The 22717-nt window shown below is 44.4% G+C and overlaps 1 protein-coding gene across 4 annotated transcripts in view; it reads right to left on the reverse strand.

The window, feature by feature from the left end:
• Window positions 1-22717, reverse strand: part of KANK1 (KN motif and ankyrin repeat domains 1) — a 120424-nt gene that overhangs the window by 37123 nt on the left and 60584 nt on the right. For 2 of the 4 annotated variants that reach the window (XM_060269002.1, XM_035097480.2), the window contains exon 2: window positions 15134-15248. The exons of 1 other annotated variant lie outside the window; for it this stretch is intronic. In XM_060269002.1, the coding sequence (XP_060124985.1) occupies window positions 15134-15170 (37 nt within the window). In that variant the 5' untranslated portion in view covers window positions 15171-15248. Of the gene's footprint in view, window positions 1-15133; window positions 15249-17168; window positions 17490-22717 lie in introns of those variants that run through there. One more of the 4 variants, XM_060269000.1, reaches the window with a different exon arrangement.

Below are 22717 nucleotides of genomic sequence, written 5' to 3' on the forward strand. Positions count from 1 at the left end.
AACCCGGAAGTGAATGCTTGTGTTTTTGAACGCACCTCAGAAGTCAAACGGCTTCTGAGGTGTGGTGTTTCCCCATTTTTTCCAATGGATTTTGCCGACTGGCAATTGCACCTCAGCTGTCGAACGTTTTGGAAGTTGGTCTTCCGGAACAAATTATGTTCGACAACCGAGGTTCCACTGTACAGATAACTAGGCTGTGACAAAAAACATGAGAATAGAGGTGTGCTAGAATGATCCAGTTGTGCAGTTCCCACATCACAGAACCATGATCTCACACAAAAGCTGTATGTTTAAAAGCACAGGTGAGCAGGTTATTCCTGAATCCACTCCCTGTAAGAATAGGTGCCAACAAGCAATAGGTGCCAACGAGCAAATGCACTTAATATGCAAAATGTACATGAGAAGATTTCATAAATGGGCAATTGATTTCCACACCTAATCTTCCTCTCCCACACAACATCTACTGATCATCAATTTCTCCTGATGATCTAGAGCCGTGTTTCCCAACCTTGGGTCTCCAGCTGTTTTTGGACTACAGTTCCCATCATCCCTGACCACTGGTCTTTGCTAGTTAGGGATGATGGGAGTTGTAGTCCAAAAAAAGGCTGGATACCCAAGGTTGGGAAACACTGATCTAGAGACCTAGAAAAGGAGAGACCAAGAACTCTAGTCTACCCATTGAAGGGAGCAGAGAAACAAGGCAGGTTGCTTAGAGAAGAGTACGAGGCAAGGAGAACGTCCATGGAACTTTGTACGATGCAGAGGTCAAGGCAGCTGGAACAGAAATGCAAAATTGCCTGAAATTTTGATGTCATGGGGGAAACAGGCTTTTTTCAGGGAGTGGGGTTTCAGAAAAAAAATCCCATAAATTGGGGGGAGGGGGAAAGAAAAGCATGCAAAGCTTGTTTAGCTCCCTCTATGGATCAAAAGTCAATGTTACTAGAGTAACATAGAACGGGTGTATAATTTGGTTTGCCATTAAATCACCGTGTTTGGTATTTTAAAAAAACACAATTTATTCAGTAAATAATTACAATTTCAGTTTCCTTTTATTTGTTTTATTTTTTAATGTTACAAAGGGAGGTATAAGACGTTGAACTGTTTTGCCAGTTTATGAGGAGTAGGCAAACAATGATAAAAACAGAAGAAACCATGACCTTTGTAACAAAAAATGAAAATTACTATGCATTCTGAAATTATGGATTGTGGAAAACTAAGTCCTACTTAGACCAGACCCATTGAAATTAATGAACCCAAGTTAGTATGTCTATTAACTTCAGTGGGTCTGAGTAGGACTTGAGTTGAATCCCACCCAGGGTCTCCCTCAGTGCTCCATAGTGTCAAGGAGACGTCAAACATTCATTTCCATAAAAAGAGCTGTGAAAGGAAGAGGGCAGCGAGCCAAAACTCAGTTCATATTTCAGAAAGTAAGACTGATTAAATGCCATGTACTAATATCTGTTTCCGCTTTTTCTATATCTTCATATTTATCATCAAATTTATCACAGCCTTCTAAAAACCGAAGGTTTGCCCGAATTGAAACAAGCTTCTCCAGCTTTTCAGATTTCATAGTCCAACATTTTTTAGTTTTTTGGAAGGGGGCAATTTGGATTCCATCCCCCCCCCGGGCCATCACATCTCTGAGACCTGGGGGGATAGGGCGGTATCCAAATGTAATAAATAATCATGATGATGATGATAATCTCTAAGTAGGAGTAGCTTGCTTTGAATATAATGCATATTCACAGAGCTGAGCTCAACAGCAAGAGATGGCTCATGAGGAACCACCAGACAATTTGTGGGGCAATGAGTTCATGCTTCTTGCAACAAAAGGCACAGAGACCAGGCTCTGTTCTGCTCCTCCAATGGACACCCTCAGACACCGCAATTAATTTTGCAACGTATGTCATATGCAAGAGAGAATGTGCCCAATTACAGCATTCTCTGAAATGTACCTAGTCACCGTTTCCATCCTGCTTTATCGGCAAAACGCCGATCTTCAAATATTGGGTCAATGTCATCCTCAGGTAAATTTTTAAATGACTTCCTAAGATGGGAACAAACGATGCAATGCAAAGAAACATAAAGGAAAGGACACAGGTGCCATGTCCTTCCCTACACCAAAGGCTCTTTCATTCTGCAGATTTCTATATGTAGAAAGGATGGAGGCAATTTTTGCAAATCCCGCCCTCTGTCTTCTGCAGTCTTGCATGCTGCATCCCATAGTGCTCTGGAGAGCCCCCCGTACCCTCTGGAGCAGATCACAGGGACAATGAGGATTGCTGGGGGTGGGAATCAGCAAAAGAAAAAGAAAAAGGCCTCCCTCCCCCTTCTATTCTTGGAAGCTTCTGCAGGATCCAAGAGCCATCTCTGAATGAAAGGACAGCATTGGATATAGCCAGAAGTTCAGTGGTACATTCCTCCTCCAAGATTCCCGATAAATGTATTTCAATCACCCTCGTACACAGGAATACGGATATTAAGAGTTATCACAACCAGAATAGCCTAATACGGGGTGTTAATAAAAGACCACCAGACTCCTGAGAGGAATGGGCAAGCAGGTGAAACAGAGGAGGGAAAGGGCCAGGTTGAAACCAAGGAAGGAAGTGTGCTAAAATGGAAGGTTCCCCCCCGTCCTCTGCTTCTGTTAATTCACATCTGATTCAGGAATCCTCTGCTAAAATCAGCTTTTCAGGAGTGAGTTGGGGCTCCCAATAAAATTTCCATTCCCTGTAGCCATAGCTACAGCCATGAAAAAGAGGGAAGGGGCTGGATGGGCACCACTCTATAGAAGGAGAAGGGGTACCTGGAGATTTCCAGGTGTGCTGCACCTCCGCTGCCTTTCATACAATGGCTAGGACCTAAAGGGCCTCCCTTTTTTTCTCCTAGTGTAATTTGGGATGCCCATGACAGAGCCCGCTTTATCCAGCCAGGGAATAGTAAGAGTAAGCGGGGGAGGCGAGAGCAAAGCATTGCCTGCAGAGGAGGAATGCGTAGATGTGTTTGTAGGAGGGTGGGAAGCCTTGTTGTTTGCCCCCCTCCCCAACCTGCCAACCATCTCTTCTGGACCAATCCCTCACGTCCCCATTCACAGCTGCTCTGTGCTTCGTGGGCCAGCCTGAATTCCCATTTCTACTCCTGTCTCTCTGCCTCTTCCCATCATCCCTGTGTATCCATCCTTCCCTTTGCAGCACCTTACAAATAATAATAATAATAATAATAATAATAATAATAATAATAATAATTTATTATTTATACCCCGCCCATCCGGCCGGGTCTACCAGCCACTCTGGGCGGCTTCCAACAGAAAAATAAAACACAATAATCTATTAAACATTAAAAGCCTCCCTGAACAGGGCTGCCTTCAGATGTCTCCTAAAAGTCTGGTAGTTGTTTTCCTCTTTGACATCTGTTGGGAGGGCGTTCCACAGGGCAGGCGCCACCACCGAGAAGGCCCTCTGCCTAGTTCCCTGCAACTTGGCTTCTCGCAACGAGGGTACAAACCACGCAGGAGTCCTCACTCCAGGACTTCAAGGCACCCTACCCCACCCCCTTGTGTCATTGTGACACCCACCTGCCAAATTTGCACAAGCAAGAGAGAGGGGTCACACTTCTGCTATTCATGCCCAGTGTTGTTCTAACTATGGCTGAGAGCACGGACCTTCCTTGCAGGATGAGAACAATCCCATTTTACAACCAGTCTAACCTGAGAGATGGATTGGGTTTTGTGACAACATACATTTCCCATAGCAAATGCAACTTCAAGTTAAAATAATTATAAGGAAAAGGAAAAATAGATAAGCTGAAAAAAGTGAAGGAATCAGAAGAGGCTTGCAAATATCCACTCACCTAAACCTTTGCTGCAGATGAGACACCCAGATGACTACTAAGATGGGGCATTTTTAAAAAATAAAAAATAAAAAAATCCTTTTAGGAATTTCATCAGTCATAATGACTCATGTGGTATAAGAAAGCCTACATTGCGAGCCTAAGTGTCAAATAAACAGGAGAACGGCATTTGAAGGCACAGAGATTTCTGAAACATCAGCATGAGAACAACTTTGCTTATGGGAGGAACTTTTTAAATATAATCTAAATGCACATGAAGTTCTCAAATAACAAGTGGTGAAAGAAAGCAAATAATTGCATTAGCTCAGCTAGGATCTTTTGCCTGTTAATTTTAGTTTCGTGAGATGATACTGGATTAAAACTCAACTCCTGCTGGATTCAAAACATAACATCCTAAAGTTTATATGTTACTGAGCTTCTGGAGACATTCCAGGGGGAGAGGAGGCAGCTTTAAAATAGCATCCCCATCTAAGACAATATTCCACATCTTGTTTCAGTATTTACTGTCCAGTTGAGCCGAGCCCCCAGTTGCTATCGACCTATGTTACTTCTAAGAAGTATCTTCAAGGCAGACACAATTCCCTACGTCTACACCCCACAAAGTCACTTGTGTAGATCCAAAGGTGACCTGTTGGTAGTCAAGATAACCCCACAATTAATTGCTAGTTGCTATAGCAATGAGCTCATACATTTGCTTTGATGCAACCTAATCGGTTTGGTTTGAAGGTACCCTTATCTGTGGGTCTGAGATACTGGGCCCTGAGCCCAGAGAGGGGAAAACAGCTGCGATGTGTTGGGAATCGGCCACCTGTGCTCCCATCTAGTTAGGCAATGTGACGTATTCTGCTCCACTGTACAAAGAATTAATAAATTCTGGGCTGGGTGCAGACAAACCACCTCCTTGCTGCGGTACCTGCTAGCTGCAGTCCTGCGCTTGTAAGAGCAAGGGGAACCAACAAGCTGCTTTGGCTGTAAGTCTATACTCTTCTTTAATAAAGCATTAGGACTGACTATTCCAGTGATGGGCAACCTTTTGAGCTTAGTGTGTCAAAATTCTCCAAAAAACCAAGCATAACTAGGGTGGTGTGTCACTTCGAGAAAAAAACCATAATTTCATGATATTTATAGTTTAAATAACAAAAATGTATAATTGTAATATATAACTGTATTTAATAAACCAAAAACTAATTATTTAACCAAACCAAACCACAACCCCCTTATTTATCACAAAGTGCCCAGAGTTGTTGAGCTTTTTGGGGGGAGCTGCTGACCAAAGTTTTGGAGGTTTTTTGGGGGGTGCAAAAGTTGCTTTGCTTTGCTTTTTTTGGGGGGGGGGGAAGAGAACAGAAATAAATGACGAATAATACCTTCGCTGGAACTAACATGCAGCACCAACATAGTCTGCCAAAGCACCAAAAACCCCCAGCACAGAACGGGTTAAAAAATGAACGCTGTTACACCCAATCATCGCCTGCCATAGTGCCAGAAAAAACAGCATAGAAAGGGTTAAAAAACCAACCTCTGGCTACCAGGAACAACAACAACAACAAAAAGGATCCGGGTTCTGATGGGGCGCGTGCCAGCAGTGAGGGCTCTTGCGTGTCACGTCTGACACGCGTGTCATAGGTTCGCCATCACTGGACTATTCTCACATCTTTCGTCTCCTTGCCTGGCACTGCGCGGATCTCAAACTCCTAGGACCTCTTCTCTGGGGCCGGGGTGAGCTCACAATATCACTGTACAATGAAGAAGTTCCGTCAACAGCCAGGTGCCCCCCCCTTAGTTCCATTGCCATCCTGTAAGCATTTACTTGGGAGTAAGCCTCAATGGGAGGACCCAGGTGGCGCTGTGGTTAAACCACTGAGCCTAGGGCTTGCTGATCAGAAGGACGGCGGTTCGAATCCCTGTGACGGGGTGAGCTCCCATTGCTTGGTCCCAGCTCCTGCCAACCTAGCAGTTCGAAAGCAAGTCAAAATGCAAGTAGATAAATAGGAACCGCTACAGCGGGAAGGTAAACGGCGTTTCCATGTGCTGCTCTGGTTTGCCAGAAGCGGCTTTGTCATGCTGGCCACATGACCTGGAAGCTATACGCCGGCTCCCTCGGCCAATAATGCGAGATGAGCGTGCAACCCCAGAGTCGGTCACGACTGGACCTAATGGTCAGGGGTCCCTTTACCTTTAAGCCTCAATGGACTCGGTCGGGGTATGACTCTTCTGCATGTCCCAAAGAATTTCCACGGGATTTGAATAATTCACGGGCTGCATTCAGATGTTCCATTATGAGCTATTGTTTTAGTGAGACGTCAACAAGCCTAGCCTCTTCTCTCCCACACGGCTGCAATAAGGCACCGGGCGCCTCCACTGATGCTTAACCTCTAAACAAGTAGAGCAACATTGAACGCTCAGTGCTTGGAAACACCAGTGGAAGCTCCCTGGGAAAGTTTGCAGCCATCAATCCAGCCCACAGAAAACTCACTCAGAGCATGAGTCAGTTCTTTTTACTAGAGAGCTGAGAGTACAAAGAAAGTAGGAAGATTCTACGGCGTTAAAATTTGGGGGACGGGTGCATTTTCCCAGGTGTTTCAAACAAGGGTATTTTGAAGTTTCACGGGCCAACATTCTTTTGCAGGACTATGCTGCAGAACAACATTCACTTGGTCCTCATTTTCTTCATGTAATCCCTCACTGCGAGAAGTGAAGCTACAGGGAACCAGGCAGAGGGAGAGCCTTCTCGGTAGTAGCACCCAACCTGTGGAACGCCCTCCTGTCAGATGTCAAGAAGATGAGTAACTATATAACTTTTAGAAGGCAGCCCTGTACAGTGGTGCTGCGCTAGATGAATTAAATTCGTTCCGTGAGTCGCTTCATATAGCGAAAAATTCATTTTGCAAAGCGGCTCCCATAGGAACGCATTGAAGTGCGGTTTCCCATATGGTGCCTCGCAAGACAGGGGGGGGGGATTCGTCTTGTGAGGCACCCTATGGGACAAAAAAAATTCGTCTTGCAAAGCACGCCATAGGAAACTTTGTCTTGCGAGTCTCCATTGAAATCGCAAAACACTTTCGTTTTGCGAGTTTTTCGACTTGTGAGGCATTCGTCTAGCGAGGTACCACTGTGTATAGGGAAGCTTTTTAATGTGTGAAGTCTTATTGTGCTGCTATATGCAGTCATACCTTGGTTTTTGAACAGCTTAGTTCTCCAACGTTTTGGCTCCCCAACGCCGCAAACCCAGAAGTGACTATTCCGGTTTGCAAACTATTTTTTGGAAGCCGAACGTCTGACAAGGCGTCCAATTGGCTGCAGGAGCTTCCTGCAGCCAATCCAAAGCCGCGCTTTGGTTTCTGAACGTTTTGGAAGTCGAACGGACTTCCGGAATGTATTCTGTTCGACTTCCAAGGTACGACTGTATGTTGGAAGCCGCCCAGAGTAGATGGGCCAACCCAGTCAGTTGGGTGGGGTACAAATAATAAAATCATCATCATCACAATTCACCTCCCCAAATTTAAGATTAATACTACACCTTAATTAGGTAATCAGAATCTTGATAGGAATTGATCGTGCTCTTTCAAAGACTGATAGCTTTCTAAACAAGCTGGACATTTCCAGCCTCTGTGGCTTAAAAAGATAAGATCAGCTGTATATTGATCAGGTTTAAAATGAGCTACAAAGCAAGATGCTTGCAACCTTTGGGCAAAGCAGAGTTAAAATGCAATCAAGGCTGCAAAGTTACATCTGAAGGCTGAAAACTAGTTGTATAACGTTGTGTCCACACACAAATGGGGCTCTCCCACAGGAGTACGAATATTGCCTTTGCTAGAATACTCTCATTCCTTAGCTTAGGGGTCCCCAAACTTACCCAGCTTCGGGCCGGTTCCTCCGGCGCCGATTGTGCAGTGGGCCGGAGGGCAGGGGAACGCACTCCCATACGTGCGTGCATTCGCCTTTTCTGGCGCGGCGCCGGAAATGGCTCCTGCGCATGCACAGATGTCATTTCCGGTGCACTTCCGGGTCAGCGTGGCACCAGAAATAGCTTCGGCCCTCCGGCCCATGCATTCGCACAAGCTATTTCTGGCGCCACGCCGACCCGGAGATGGGCAACCACTGCCAGTAAGAGCAGGCGGCGGGGGGCACCAGGGGCCGCATAATTGGCCCGTGCGGGCCGTAGTTTGGGGACTCCTGCCTTAGCTGGTAAAAAGAAGCCACAGTGTAGTTTTCTGATGATGGTGAACAGCACTAGATATTATAGCATACAGTATCTTCAAATGATTGGACAGTCACTGAAGACCATCTTTCGAACAAGTTCTCTATAGAGACAACAAACGACAAACGTGGATCACTTTCTTCTTTGTTGCTGAGTTTTCACGAAAGAGGCCCCAAACTATTTTCAAAAGGTGCCTTCTCAGCTCCATTTGGCGAATGATGCTATCAAGTTAATTAATACACCTACATGCTTTTGAAATGCTTGCAAGCAGGAGGGTGTGTCCTCTAGAGCTGCTTTTCAGCATCTTTCCCAGGTTCCCAGAGAATGAAGAGCAACAAGAAAGAGGAAAATGCATGAGGAGGGAATACAACCAGGGGGTGGGGAGGGGGGGAGAGTTATTGTTAATTCAATCCCTTAAAAAACTAAAAGTGTGAAACTGTAAACATAACTATGGAAGAATGAAGTGGGAAGGCAATGGCTTTTACATTCTTTAGCATTTTCTTCAGCTTGAAATGTGACCTATGCAGAATTTTATACAATGCTTCTAGGTTTAAGAACCCAAGTTGCCTTTGTTAAAAACAAAAACAAAACCCAATTTGTATTTAGAAAGGTAATTTCTAAATGCCCAGTTCCAAGGCCTCTCCCCAATACTAACAGCACCTTGCCCCAACTTGCCCGCATGTCTCCTCCTCCTCAGGGAACGACTAGCTTTTCAAACAGGGAACAAACTGTTCAGTTTTCTTGGAAGGAGAAAAGCCTAACTTGACCAGGATACACAGTTAGAAGTAGCAGAAAATAATGCCTAGGCCAAGCATTTCTGTAGTCCCAGTGTGCATGCCACTGGGAGCTTCTCTATAAACCTGCACCTTGTAAAACCTGCACCTCATAATTTCTGCAAGCCACATATTGCTGCAAGGCAGTGTAAAAGCTCCACTCCTGAATTGCTCCTTCCCAGCCTGTCACAACCAACCATGGATGGTTTCTGCTAGGTCCCCCTTGACTAGAGACACCTTCCACCCGCAGTATCATGACCTAGGGCGCTGTTTCTTCTACCATGAACTCATGGAAGAGGTGCTCGCTCCTGCTTCCCATGTTCATGAAAAAACCCTTTAGCCTAGTCCCTCAGAAAGATACTCTAGGATGCAGAATGTGGTGGCATAAATCAAGACTGTACCACTTGAGTCCAAAATTTGGTGCACCACAATTCAGCCTGGACACTGAGGTCGGGCTCCAAGGGTCTTCTGGTGGTCCCCTCAAAGTGTTGGTATCTAAAGCCCTAAACGGCCTTGGCCCAGTATACCTGAAGGAGCGTCTCCACCCCCACCATTCAGCCCAGACACTGAGGTCCAGTACCGAGGGCCTTCTGGCAGTTCCCTCGTTGCGAGAAGCCAAGTTGCAGGGAACCAAGCAGAGGGCCTTCTCGGTGGTGGCACCCGCCCTGTGGAACACCCTCCCATCAGATGTCAAGGAGAGGAGATAAACAACTATCTGATGTTTAGAAGACATCTGAAGGCAGCCCCTGTACAGGGAAGTTTTTAATGTTTGACATTTTATTAATTTTTAATATTTTGCTGGAAGCCGCACAGAGTGGCTGGGAAAATATAATATAACAACAACAACAATTTCGATGCCTTCCATCAGCTTTGGTTGGTGGCCCAGTTGTGGCGCTATTTGGGCAGGGACAGCCTAACTTCTGTCATCTATGCTCTGGTAAGCTCTAGGTTATATTACTGCAACACGTTATACATGGAGCTGCCTCCGGAGACAGTTTGGAAACTCCAGCTGGTGCAGAATTCAACAGCCCGGTTTGTCACTGGGGCAAGATGGTTTGAGTCTATTGCACCAGTTCGGTGTACTGGCTGCTGGCTAGTTTCCGGGACCAATTCAAAGTGCTGGTTTTCACCTATAAAGCCTTTAACAGCCAAATGCCTAGTTATGGAGAAACATTTTCACTTTCTTTAATGTGGTATACCACAAGATGGAGCCAGTCCAAGTGGTACCGTAAGTAAAGGCATTTTCAGCATCAAAATTGATTTGAGGAGAGAGGGACACGAGTTTTCAGGAGCAATCCAAGCTAAAAGAAAGTTTAACCGGGTACAAGATACTAAAACATTTAGATTTAGATTCAACTCCACTTTAGAACACATCCAAAACTCAATCAGGATCATATCACACACAGCAAGAAGTGATATCAGGTACTCCAAGCACATGCCTTAAGTAGTCAAAGTAAACAGATGCCCTCCTCCCCACCCCAAATAAGCCCACTTTGGAGATTCCTGCCCCTTTATTTAAGGCATCCATGGAGGTTTCAGCTGAATTCTGAATAGACGGTCCATTGTAGACCACATTACATGAGACACTGTCAGGATTAATTGAAATAAATCAAAATAATTCAAAATTGCACCACACATTAAGATCTTTAAACAGATTACTACTGTTTAAAGTAGTACTTGAACTTCCTGACAGTAAGAGCTGTTCGGCAGTGGAATTTGCTACCAAGGAGTGTGGTGGAGTCTCCTTCTTTGGAGGTCTTTAAGCAGAGGCTTGACAGGCATATGTCAAGAATGCTTTGATGGTGTTTCCTGCTTGGCAGGGGGTTGGACTGGATGGCCCTTGTGGTCTCTTCCAACTCTATGATTCTATGATTCTATGATTACTACTGCACCGTCTATTCTAATTCAACTTACAAAATTTAATGACACTTTAAAGTGTATTCCTGAGACATGTCTGAAATCATTGCAAATCTTATAAAACTGACTTATTAACAGCGTGTTCTTGTTTAGCTTGCCTGCCTAATAAAGCGACTGCCGTTAATCCTGCCTCAAAGCAACGGAGACACAAACACACACCGTGTTCCTATGTTCTGACAACACAAAGTGCAAAGCAACACAAAGTGCAAAGACAAGTGCCAGAGTAAAAATTATAAACCCGCCTGCAAATTCCAGTCAGTCAGTATAGTCTTGCTGGCTAAAAGACTTTGAGAAGATCACACAACAACAACAACAACAACAACAACAACAACAACAACAACAACAACATAGGTCTACTCCCACAAATGTGTAATCGACGACTCATTGCTCACCACCATATCAAATTAGCTGCCAAACATCCCCTCTGGGACTTAACCTCCCGTTCGAAGGGCTACAACCGTCTCCACTAGCAAAGACTCCGACAACGGAATCAGTAAGCCAACGCTCTGGTCTCCGTCCCGATAGATTCAGAGCATGGAGAGGAAAATTCTCCGCCCGTCTAGCTTGACTTTCTACTCTTTGAGCACAGGGCAATTAAGGAACCTGTTCCGAGGTCTCTCAACGCCCAGTTGTTGATTGCGAGACCAGACTCCCTCACCCGGCACAGCGGAGAACCAATACCAGTCGTGCCGGGGAGTCCGACGCTGTTATGAAATGCTCATGATCTGAACAAACAGACACACACAAAACCAAGAACGACACGTTGGAACGGAGAGCTCAAGGGTGTATAATGCAAAGCAAGTCCCGACAGTGTCAGGACAGCAGAAGCCTAGTGAGCCTTTGCTTTGGGTGCTAAGAAGTCACTCTTAATGAGATGCAGGGGGCCTATTATTATTATTATTATTATTATTATTATTATTATTATTATTATTATTTTACGCATTTGCTGTAAGAAATATCAGTGCATGTAACGTGGCTGCGCCTTCAGCGATGATGTTTACCACTTGAAACAATGGAGCAGCCATACGAGTGTGTGAATTATTCAAAGCAGAGCTATCCGGTTTCCTATGTCCCTGACCAATAAAGAAACACATCGCAGGCAACACACACTCCGGCTGCACTGCAAATCCATCCCCACAAATTCCGTGCATAATCATTATCTCCCAAAGGAAAAAATTCCTTCTGTATTACGTAAAAAAATAGTTTCTCGGCCTTCTGAACAGAATGCCAAAATTGAAAGCAACTTCTGCCAAGCTAATAGTCCTAAAGGGTTTCCAGTTCCTTTCCAAACACCTCCTCTGGCACAACCTGCGCTGAAGTTCTACGGCTGACATTATTGGTTAACTGAAGGGCGACAGTAGCGTTAAAATCAATTTGGCCTTCTCCATTTGGTCTTCTATGTTTTAACCTTATACCTCCCAAACACTGGCATAGCTAGATTAACTTGTTATATATATTCGGTGTGTGTGTGTGTGTGTGTGTGTGTGTGTGTGTGTGTGTGTGTGTAAATCTATACTTACAGAGTTCAAATATCAGTTGAAGCCTACCTTTCATGTTCAAAATAGCCAGGAAAGTCGCCATAAGTGGAATTCAATATCACATTATTACAAATGCTCCGTCTGGGCAAGCATACTAAGCTTGCCAGAAGATTGATCCCTCCTGCTGTGTGTTCTGAGGATTCTCCCAACCCCCCAACGCCCCCAACCCAATTATTTTGGGAGGGAGGCTGTAGAGGGAGGAAAGGAGAGGAAGCCCCATTGCAGAAGCCCTTCCACTGGACTTCTACTTGTCATGATTTGTTAGGTGATTCTCACCAAAATGCATTGCAGTTCGGTATATTTCCTGAGTGGCTGAGATGCCACAACTAAAATTGGTATGTTTGTTTACTAAGTATAAATTTAAAGTTACATCCTACACCAGGGGTCCCCAAACTAAGGTCCGGGGGCCGGATGCAGCCCAATCACCTTCTAAATCTGGCCCGCGGACGGTCCAAGAATCAGCATGTTTTTACATGAGTAGAATGTATCCTTTTATTTAAAATGCATCTCTGGGTTATTTGTGGGGCCTGCCTGGTGTTTTTACATGAGAAGAATGTGTGCTTTTATTTAAAATGCATCTCTGTGTTATTTGTGGGGCATAGGAATTCATTCATATTTTTTTTTCAAAATATAGTGCGGCCCTCCACAAGGTCTGAGGGACAGTGGACCGGCCCCCTGCTGAAAAAGTTTGCTGACCCCTGTCCTACACATTCATTTTTAGAGAAAGGAGGGGGGGGTACAAGCTACATTACAGTAAGGTATTTGTTGAAGGGCTTCTTGAACATTGTGATTGCCTAATCCAACCCTAGTAAGCTTTCCTGCAGCAATTGAAGGAAGGAGGGTCTAGAACAGGGGTAGGCAACCTAAGGCCCGTGGGCCGAATGCGGCCCAATCACCTTCTCAATCTGGCCTGCGGAAGGTCCGGGAATCAGCGTGTTTTTACATGAGTAGAATGTGTCCTTTTATTTAAAATGCATCTCTGGGTTATTTATAGGGCATAGGAATTCGTTCATTCCCCCCGCAAAAAATATAGTCCGGCCCACCACATGGTCTGACGGATGGTGGGCCAGCTCACGGCTGAAAACGGTTGCTGACTCCTGGTCTAGAATCATATTTTCTGGTTGGACATATAATATAATAAAATCAGGTAGCAGTACTTAATTTTCTCCCAGATTTGGTGCACCCAAACAGAAGAAAAAAGCACAGATGTACGGCTTCAGACTTTTATAGTGTCGCCAGTGAAGCTGCTGTATAAACCAGTTCTGCAACAGGAGAGGCACACAAACTATTGGCGTGTACACACTGCATGACAGGTTGTGTTCTGTGCTGGGTGCAGGCGCCTTGATGTAGAGACATCATCCCCATGTCACACACCATTTGTCAATCTAAAGCTCATTCTGCTGGAACGGTTATAATCCATTTTGTGCCAATAATGCACTTCTCAAGCACAAGGGCGTTTCCAAGGGCCACCTTCTGCTGGGATAGTACTGCGCCACGACCCATTACCATGTCCAACTTGTATTTGAACGAAGCAAAATAGGAAGCAGTACGGTGGTATCTTAGCTGCCTCTATATACAGTGGTACCTTGGTTTACGGACTTAATCCTTTCTGGTAGTCCGTACTTAAACCAAAGTTTTCTTAAACCAAGGCATGCTTTCCCATAGCAGTGGGGGGACTCTATTTACAAATGGAACACACTCAACAGGAGGTGGAACATGTTCTGCTTCCAAGGCAAAGTTCACAAACCAAAGCACCTACTTCTGGGGTTGCAGCGTTCTTTATCCAACTTGTTCATAAACTAAGCTGTTCTTAAACCAAGGTATCACTCTACTGAGATATATATTCACTGCATAGAAGCGGCTCTCTTCCAAAAGACTGTGAATATGAGAATGTGTGTCTGTGGAAACCCTAATGGAGGGACGGGGAACAGAGGACACAGTTGCACACTAGTTTGAAAACACGTTGACCTGTGTGTATAGACAATGCAGTTTTCATGCAAAAGTGTTGTGCAACTGCAAACTGCTATGCAAAAATGGAAAAATGAGCCCCGGGCATTTCAGATGCAATGATTGTTTGGACCCTGGGTGAGAACCCGAAGGGTGAGGGCGAGGGTATATCAGAAGGAAAATGAATTGGTAATTCACTTCTAACTTTGTATTAAAGTAACATTTTTATGTGCAACTGTGTGCTTTTCTAGTATTTTTGTTGTTTACATTGTCCGTTGATGCTTCAGTTTTCTGTACACTGCTTAAGAGATATTTTTAAGATAGTAAGCAGGATGGAAATGTTGTAAACAACAACAACAACAAATTTCTATATAGCCTGTACAGACTTCTTCTTCTGGCCCAGTAAATGCATTCAGACCCTAGAGGCATCACCCTCTGCAAAAGGATAATGTCACAAGTGGGAGGGAATTGTGACAATGAAAAGATTCCAAACCAGATAGAGCTTTACCTCCATTTGACAGAAATCTTCTGTTCCTGGCAAGGAAAAAACAAAACCAGGAATGCTCTGTTTAACTCTGGTTATGCAAGTCTTCATAATGGTGCCATTAAGTCTCCCTACTGGTTGTTCTCTAATGATTCCAGGCCATTTGTTGCTTCTTGTTAAAAACAGAAGCCAGTTTGCTGCTATCAGTTATGCAACTTATACACCGGATTACTTGGATGCAGACATCATGCATGAGCCATTCAGACATGACAAACTTGACACGGAAATAACCTCATGGCAGGGAGATATTTCATGACGCTATTTCAATACTTGAGGGAATAAACATGTACACAACATTTTAAGGAACATTTTAGTATAGTCTTGCTATACAGGGGAGGTTACTTCTCATAAGGCAAAAAGTTACCTGTGGAGCTGCCGTTCATATTTGCTGGCTGGGCCATGCTTGCTCAGTGACAAATCCAGAAACTGACTGTTAGGAGTCATGCAAAGCAAGCATCAAATCCAATCAAGCATGCAACCTGAAACAAGAAAAAAAGGGTCATCAAAATACTGCAATTCCAAAACTAGTTGACTTTCATTATAATGATCACCAGGTATAGGCCCATGTCCTCAAGTTTAAGCATAGAAAATGGGATAGGCTGATGCATTAATAAATAAAATAATAATAATAATAATAATAATAATACAGAACAGTGTGAGTTTCAAAAGTCAAGTGACTTTAAGCATGACTGTCTTACAATGCACCATTAAGGCTGGGCTCACCAATAACAGAAGGATGAAAATATCTGAGCTGAACACAGAATGTTGGTAAAAATCCTCTACTGTAAATATGAAGTAATGCAAGCATGGCTTTGGCTTTGATTAGAGGGGGAATCAATAAGGCAGTGATTGTAACAACGAAGCCCTGAAATAAAGAGAGTCTGCGTGAGCATAAAGGAGCAAAGAACTTCAATTTGGACTAACAAATATCACTTTTACTTGCCTCTAGGTTGCTTGAAAGGCATTAGAGTCTAGACCAGAATCTGACTGAAATGTTAAGTAAGTAAGTAATTTTTAATTTATACCCCGCCCTCCCCGGCCAAGACCGGGCTCAGGGCAGCTAACATCAAATATCAAATACATTAAAACACAATCAAACAATTGATTAAAATACAGCTTAAAAATTAGAATCAGGAAAAAATTAAATGCCCACGAATTACAACCATAGGGGTCAGGAACCTCAGGGCCAGCTATCCATGTTGGCCCCACATGAGCCGATCAAAGGGCCAAAGAGGTAACTTACAGGGTCCCATAGAGGGAGGTCAAACTGGGCTCGGACTGAAGGCCAGGCGGAACAGCTCCGTCTTGCAGGCCCTGTGGAAGGATGTCAACTGTGGTGGAGTCTCCTTCTTTGGAGGTCTTTAAGCAGAGGCTTGACAGGCATATGTCAGGAATGCTTTGATGGTGTTTCCTGCTTGGCAGGGGGTTGGACTGGATGGCCCTTGTGGTGTCTTCCAACTCAATGATTCTATGATTCTAAGTCCTGCAGGGCCCTGGGTCTCCTGCGATGGAGCGTTCCACCAGGCTTGGGCCAAAGCCGAAAAGGCCTTGGCCCTGGATGAGGCCAGTTTAACCTCCTTGAGGCCTGGGACCTCCAAGATATTATTATTTGCGGACTGTAAGGTCCTCCGCGGGGCATACCAGGAGATGCAGTCCCGTAAATACGAGGGTCCTAAGCAAAGGGGAGCTAAATTATAGACTGGAAAATTACAGACAGGCCCCAAGGACCTAGACAGTAGCATGAAAAATGTACTTTGCCAATACTGTTTGTGAGAGAGCATGATGTTATGCCACAATAGTTCCAAAGTGCAAAAAAATAAAATAAAAATGGATTGGATCATCCAGATCTGCTTCTGGGCACAACTGTATTCATGTCACAGAACCAAGACAACTGAACTGCACGCTAGCACTATGTGCGCAGTGCGGGTTCAGAAGCATCAAACTGCATGGCGCTATCATTCTCACATCCATGATTAAACCATGTGGGGCTTGTTTTATCATTCAGCATCATTTATCTAGCCAGCAATAGGTGGCTGTGTAATTTAAACCAATCATGGGGAATTTAAACCAAGAAGGAAAACTAATCTGCAAAAAAAATTAACCCTGCAATTTGCAGGCAATGTTCAGCCTTGTGCATGTATATACTGTATATCACACACAATGTGTGTGTGTGTGTGTGTGTGTGTGTGTGTGTATTGAACTTTAAAAGTTGTCATACAGAGCACGTATATTAGAAGAAAGTCTATTTCTCAGAACATTGGGCTTTCTGCCCTTACCAATCCTGTGTTCCTACATGCTTGTCTCATACCTGCCTGAGATGACTGTGTTCTGAATACTTCAGGGCAAATGCAAAAACAAGTAATGACTGGTTAGAAGTACTATTTGCCGAAAGAAGTTACCTAGATGCTGCTCTCAAGGCGGGAGAAGGCATTATTCCATATTCAAACACTGAATAGTCCAAGTGTCAAGAGTCTCAGTATTGACATGGCTTGACAGGACTGTCAAGAGTTGGAAGAAATTTCTTTTCCGCATACAGGCAAAAGCTTATTCATCAACACACGTAGCTGATGAAAGTCTGATGAAAAAGGAAAAGGAAAAATAAAAAAAATCAGGGGACTTGCTAGGTCCTTTGTCCACCTATTGCCATTTAAGCCTGTGCTTAAACCTCACATTCAGAAGCTGCCATTGACTAGACTTAGGGACCCTCACCTTGACGAAGGCCGCTCACCTGCACAGCATCCTGTGCAATTAGTATAAATGCACATGTCTGATTCTAAGCGTAGGAAAGCCCACCTTATAATGCGCAAACCAATATAATGCATATATCCACCATGCATGCTGCAAGGTGTGCTATATGGACATGTTCAATTTAACCACTACTCTGTGAGTGTGAGCTGTCCGATGGAAAATTCAGTTTCACTAGATAGCCTTTAGCAAGCCAACAGACTTCCTTTACCTCAATATTTCATCTGCAATATGATTTAAAAAATGATGTGATGATAACTAGGGTAATATGTTCGGGTAGGTAGCCGTGTTGGTATTAAGAAGTTGAAATAAATAAATAAAAAATAAGAATATTCTCCAGTAGCACCTTAAAGACCAACTAAGTTTGTTCTGGGTCTAAGCTTCCGTGTGCATGCGCACTTCTTCAGATACACTGAAACAGAAGTCACCAGACCCTTATATTTAGTGGGAGGGTGGGGAGGGGTTTTTCTCAGAAGGGTAGTAGGAGATGGGTGATTGAAGAAGTGTGCATGCACACAAAAGCTTATGCCTAGAACAAACTTAGTTGCCCTCTAAGGTGCTACTGGACAATTTTTAAATTTATTTTGACAGAAAAGCTCAGCAAAAGCCAGAGGTAGCATTTCTGCTGGAGAGGCAGACACCACATGCAGTAGCTCTTTGTGACGAGTAATAATTAAGGTAAGTGAAATGTTTCAGATTATATTAGGTTGCCAAAGCCTGAGAACTGAAATGGCTCCATTTGCTAGACAGAAGCTCTAACGTGGGCTACTCAGTCATCAGTGGGAGCTTTTAGTTAATCTGCAATTTCAGCCTCCCCAAGTTGCCAGTCGCTGCATGAAGATGTTTTTCTGGGCACTTGGCCAGAGTACAGTGTTTAAAATGTAACCCTGAGTGACGGAAAAAAACAAGACACACCACTCCCTGGAACCTCCCACAGCAGGCCATGAAAGGGACTCCTTCAGACATGGCTTGCAGGAAAGTGGGCAGTCAGGTCAGGAATGGCTTACCCAAACCACATCAAGATACCACTATGGCTTAATTCAAGACTTCATCATGTTGAGAGTAGATCCACTGAGTTCAGTGGGTTTTCTCAATGTAGGGCTATGTCTAGTTCAAATCCCTTGACCAGGCATCCCCAAACTCGGCCCTCCAGATGTTTTAGGACTACAATTCCCATCTTCCCTGACCACTGTTCCTGTTAGCTAGGGATGATGGGAGAGTTGTAGTCCCAAAACATCTGGAGGGCCGAGTTTGGGGGTGCCTGGCCTTGACTTTACTGCATAAGAATATAGTTAGCATTACATGCAACTGATGACAACATCCCTGTGGCCAGGTGTTTCCTTCTGGGTTCGGGAGCCTAGGAGTGAGGCATTTTAAACAGAGCTGGGATTCGTTCGTAGAGTTTAGATGGTAGGCTCACATTTGCAGAGCTTCAACAATATGCAATGTTACAAGACTTGTGATGATATGAACTAGTGGTTACACTGTAATTATGGATTGCAATTTTTAAGCAACAATTGCTATGGTCTCCATAGACCCTGCTCCGTATACTCAAAACGTTTTATTTACAGTGGCACCTCTACTTACGAATAACTCTACTTACGAATAACTCTACTTACGAATGGAGCTCCGTCCGCCATCTTGGATGCGGTTTAGATAGGATTTTTTCTACTTACGAATTTTTAGATAGGGTTGCTTCGACTTACGAATTTTTTCTCCCAATGCATTCCTATGGGATTCGACTTACAACTTTGTTCAACTTACGAATGTGCGTTTGGAACGCATTAAATTCGTAAGTAGAGGTACCACTGTATTTGCATTTCTTGTTTATTGTGTCAATAAATGAAGTATCTCGGCAAACTTTCATTAGCTATGAGAACAGACTTATAGCACAGGAAAATGCTTGCAGAATAGCAGCAACGGCATTACAGAAACAAACAGTAAAAAGCATTCTTTACATTCTTTTAGAAATGAAAGGTGTTTTCTTAACCCAAAAACCAACTCTTAAAAGCATCGTCCCCATTTTAGCTCATGAGATGCAACTGAAGAGCCAGAAGACCACTGCGATTTTGGTATCTGTTCACTGTGAGAATAAAATAAAATAACAACTCCCGTTGCTCACCCTCCTCTCTGCCGCAAATATCAATTGGCAGCTCAGTAACAAGTGACATGCATTAAAGTGTGCTATTCAAGTTATGATACGGATAACAATTATGTATGATTCCACCGCCACCGCCCTCTTATCAAGTGCCAAGCTGGAATTTTCTACATTTCAAGGTTAGAGTACTAGAAAACGTACAGTTCTGCTAAATGTGGCTTGGCATCTGTCACGTCCATAAGACATAGTTATATTGTGCAGGCTTAATGCAACCTCCGACCGAGGTCATAACACTTCTGACACTTGGTACTCGGCAAATTGCTTATTACTCTTTACACCACTGTCAGTGTGCATCATTTTTAAAAAGTTACTCTTAGACAGAGGCAAGGCCAGGGGTCAGCAACCTTTTTCAGCCCTGTCCCTCAGACCATGTGGTGGGCCAGACTACCGGTATATTGTTTTTTTTGGGGGGGGGGGGAATGAATGAATTCCTATGCCCCACAGATAACCCAGAGATGCATCCTATATAATAATGTGCAAGTGTCTCTGCGTCCAGTCCCTGTGTCCGCGCTACTGCGCATGTGCCCCACGGACACAGGGACTGGACGAAGAGACTGCACGTGCGCACACTCCCCCCTCTGCCTCCTCCAACCGCCGCTCCCGGCTGGACACCGCCTCACTGCAGGGCACGTCGGGGAAACGAGGGTGGAGGCCGGCGGAGGTGAATGGGGGGAGGAAGGGCGCCTGAAGAGCCCGGTCCGGCTCCCGCAGCCGCTGCGGCCCCGGAGCCCGATGCCGCCATCTTGGTCCTCCTCTGCCTCCTCCTCACAACCCTCCCTGGCCCGTGAGAGGAGCGGCGGGGCCGCGGCGGCAGGCCGCGAAGCAGCGGCAGCGAGGTAGGCGTTTGTGTCCTGCGGAGAAACGGGGCTTCCCACCTTGCCAATGCAGGGCTCGCGGCCGGCCCCGGTGCCGCCTCCAGCCAAGCCAGGGCAGGCCAGGGCGGGGAAAGAGTCTCTCCTCCCCGGCGTAGGTCCCGGGGTTCGGCTGGGGGAGAGGAAGGAAGGAGGAGAAAGGGCTGCTTTCTCCTCCTTCGTACCTGTCCCCCTGCCACCGACAGGAAGAACAGGTCCCGGGGATGTTCTAGCGCCCGTTTACTCAACGGGCTGAATTACACTAGTTTTAAATAAAAGCACACTTTCTACTCATGTAAAAACACCAGGCAGGCCCCACAAATAACCCAGAGATGCATTTTAAAGAAAAGGACACATTCTACTCATGTAAAAACATGCTGATTCCCGGACCATCCACGGGCCGGATTGAGAAGGCGGTTGGGCCGCATCCGGCCCCCGGGCCTTAGGTTGCCTACCCCTGGGCAAGACTATGGCTCTGAAGACAGCAATGATAAATCTCTGAGTCGTCCTGCCTTTTCAGCCACCCGGGAAGCTCCAGCAAATTACATTCGGCAAAACTATTTAAGAGCTAAGGCTACAGCTCTGTGCTGATATTAGCTAACACACTATTCAGAGAGCGCCCTGTATATTTGTGTACATTCCAAGCTATAATCAGACACCTATTCCTAACAAAAGTTCAGCTCTAAAGGGCAGATTTAATTACAATGCAATGCTCGCCAAGCTCAATCCAGAAGACTAGCAAACTTTCTTAGTCTGAATACTCTGCTACTTCCAATATTTGATATCTAGAAAAACCTTTTAACAAAAGCTCGTTGTTCTTAGTGCAGTTCAGGGAATAAAGATGGAATTTTTTTGTTGCGAAGCTAATTATTCAGCAGAAAAGGGGTTCAAAGTGTGTGGTTTTACACCAAAACAAATTCATGCTTTCTAGGTAAAAACACTGAAACTAAACATTGAAACTAAAATTTCATGGATTTGTATTGGGGTTTTGTTTTTGTTTGCATGGTTCACATTACAATATCTTTACTTTGCAGGCGCAACTACTCGCGGAGACAGCAATAGCTTTCATGAAGTTGTTCCCAAAGATTTGAAATATCGATTTACTCTTGTGTAGTCCAACAGCTCTTAGTTGGTAAAAAGCCAGTTGTTAAATTTCAGCCCATCAACTCAGCTTCCTCACTTCTACCCAGCGATGTTGGGCAGAAAATTTTCTACCCCCCCCCAAGTTTCCTAAGTTCGTACGTAATAACGAGGGTCATGTAGGAATCCTGCCCACAGCCATCCCTGGCTGGGCTCAAATCACCAACCTTATAGTTAACACCCAGACACACTGACCCATTGAGCCACACAAATGTTTTTTTGTATTTGAAACTAACTCTACATAACTACTACTACCCTAATCAGCTGTGGGGACTACAAACAGTCTCCAGGCATTCCAGGTAGAGAAAGCTTTGTAAAAATGGCACCTTTCCTCTTTTAGGTGACAAATGCACACCTTGGCAAGGGCACATGGGCTAGTTTTTGCAAACTCATTTTGCAAAATTGTATTAAAACCCCAAATGTTAATTCCAGTCACAAAAGGCATGGGTCTGACAGACATCTGGGGACCCTATAAATTGCCATACAATGAAGACATTCTATAGAAGTCTAACCAAGTCAGAGGACTACCATTTTCAGTATAGCAGATATTTTTTTTTTGAAAAAAAAAACAAGGTATAAATGAGGAACAAATTCTTATTTGCTGAGAACTATTTCATTCATATAGAGTGCTTTTTAGTATATAAAAATCCACAGGGTGGCTATTACAGTGGTACCTCGACTTACGAAGGCGACCTGTTCCGCGGCGCTCTTTGGAAGTTGAAAACTTTGGATGTTGAAGCGTCTATTTTGCGCATGCACAAAGCGCAATTTTGCAGACCGCGGCGAAAATACATCTGGGTTAGCGGACTTCGGAAGTCGAAACCTTCAGAAGTCGAGGTACCACTGTAATATACATCCTATGCAAGTCAGGCATGCTAGTACCTCAAACTAACATAGGCAGCCCTTTTTAATTCTGTACCTCTTAATTCTATTCCTTTATAAAGGGAAAGAAAATGGGGAAAAGGTTTTTAGATTTGCAAGGTTTATTGAAAAATGGCAAATCTCTCCCTACAATACCTCCAGGTAATCTATGTGCAGTTTATAGCAGTCTCTT

The sequence above is a fragment of the Zootoca vivipara genome, chromosome 16, assembly GCF_963506605.1.
Source record: "Zootoca vivipara chromosome 16, rZooViv1.1, whole genome shotgun sequence".
Classification (NCBI taxonomy): domain Eukaryota; kingdom Metazoa; phylum Chordata; class Lepidosauria; order Squamata; family Lacertidae; genus Zootoca; species Zootoca vivipara.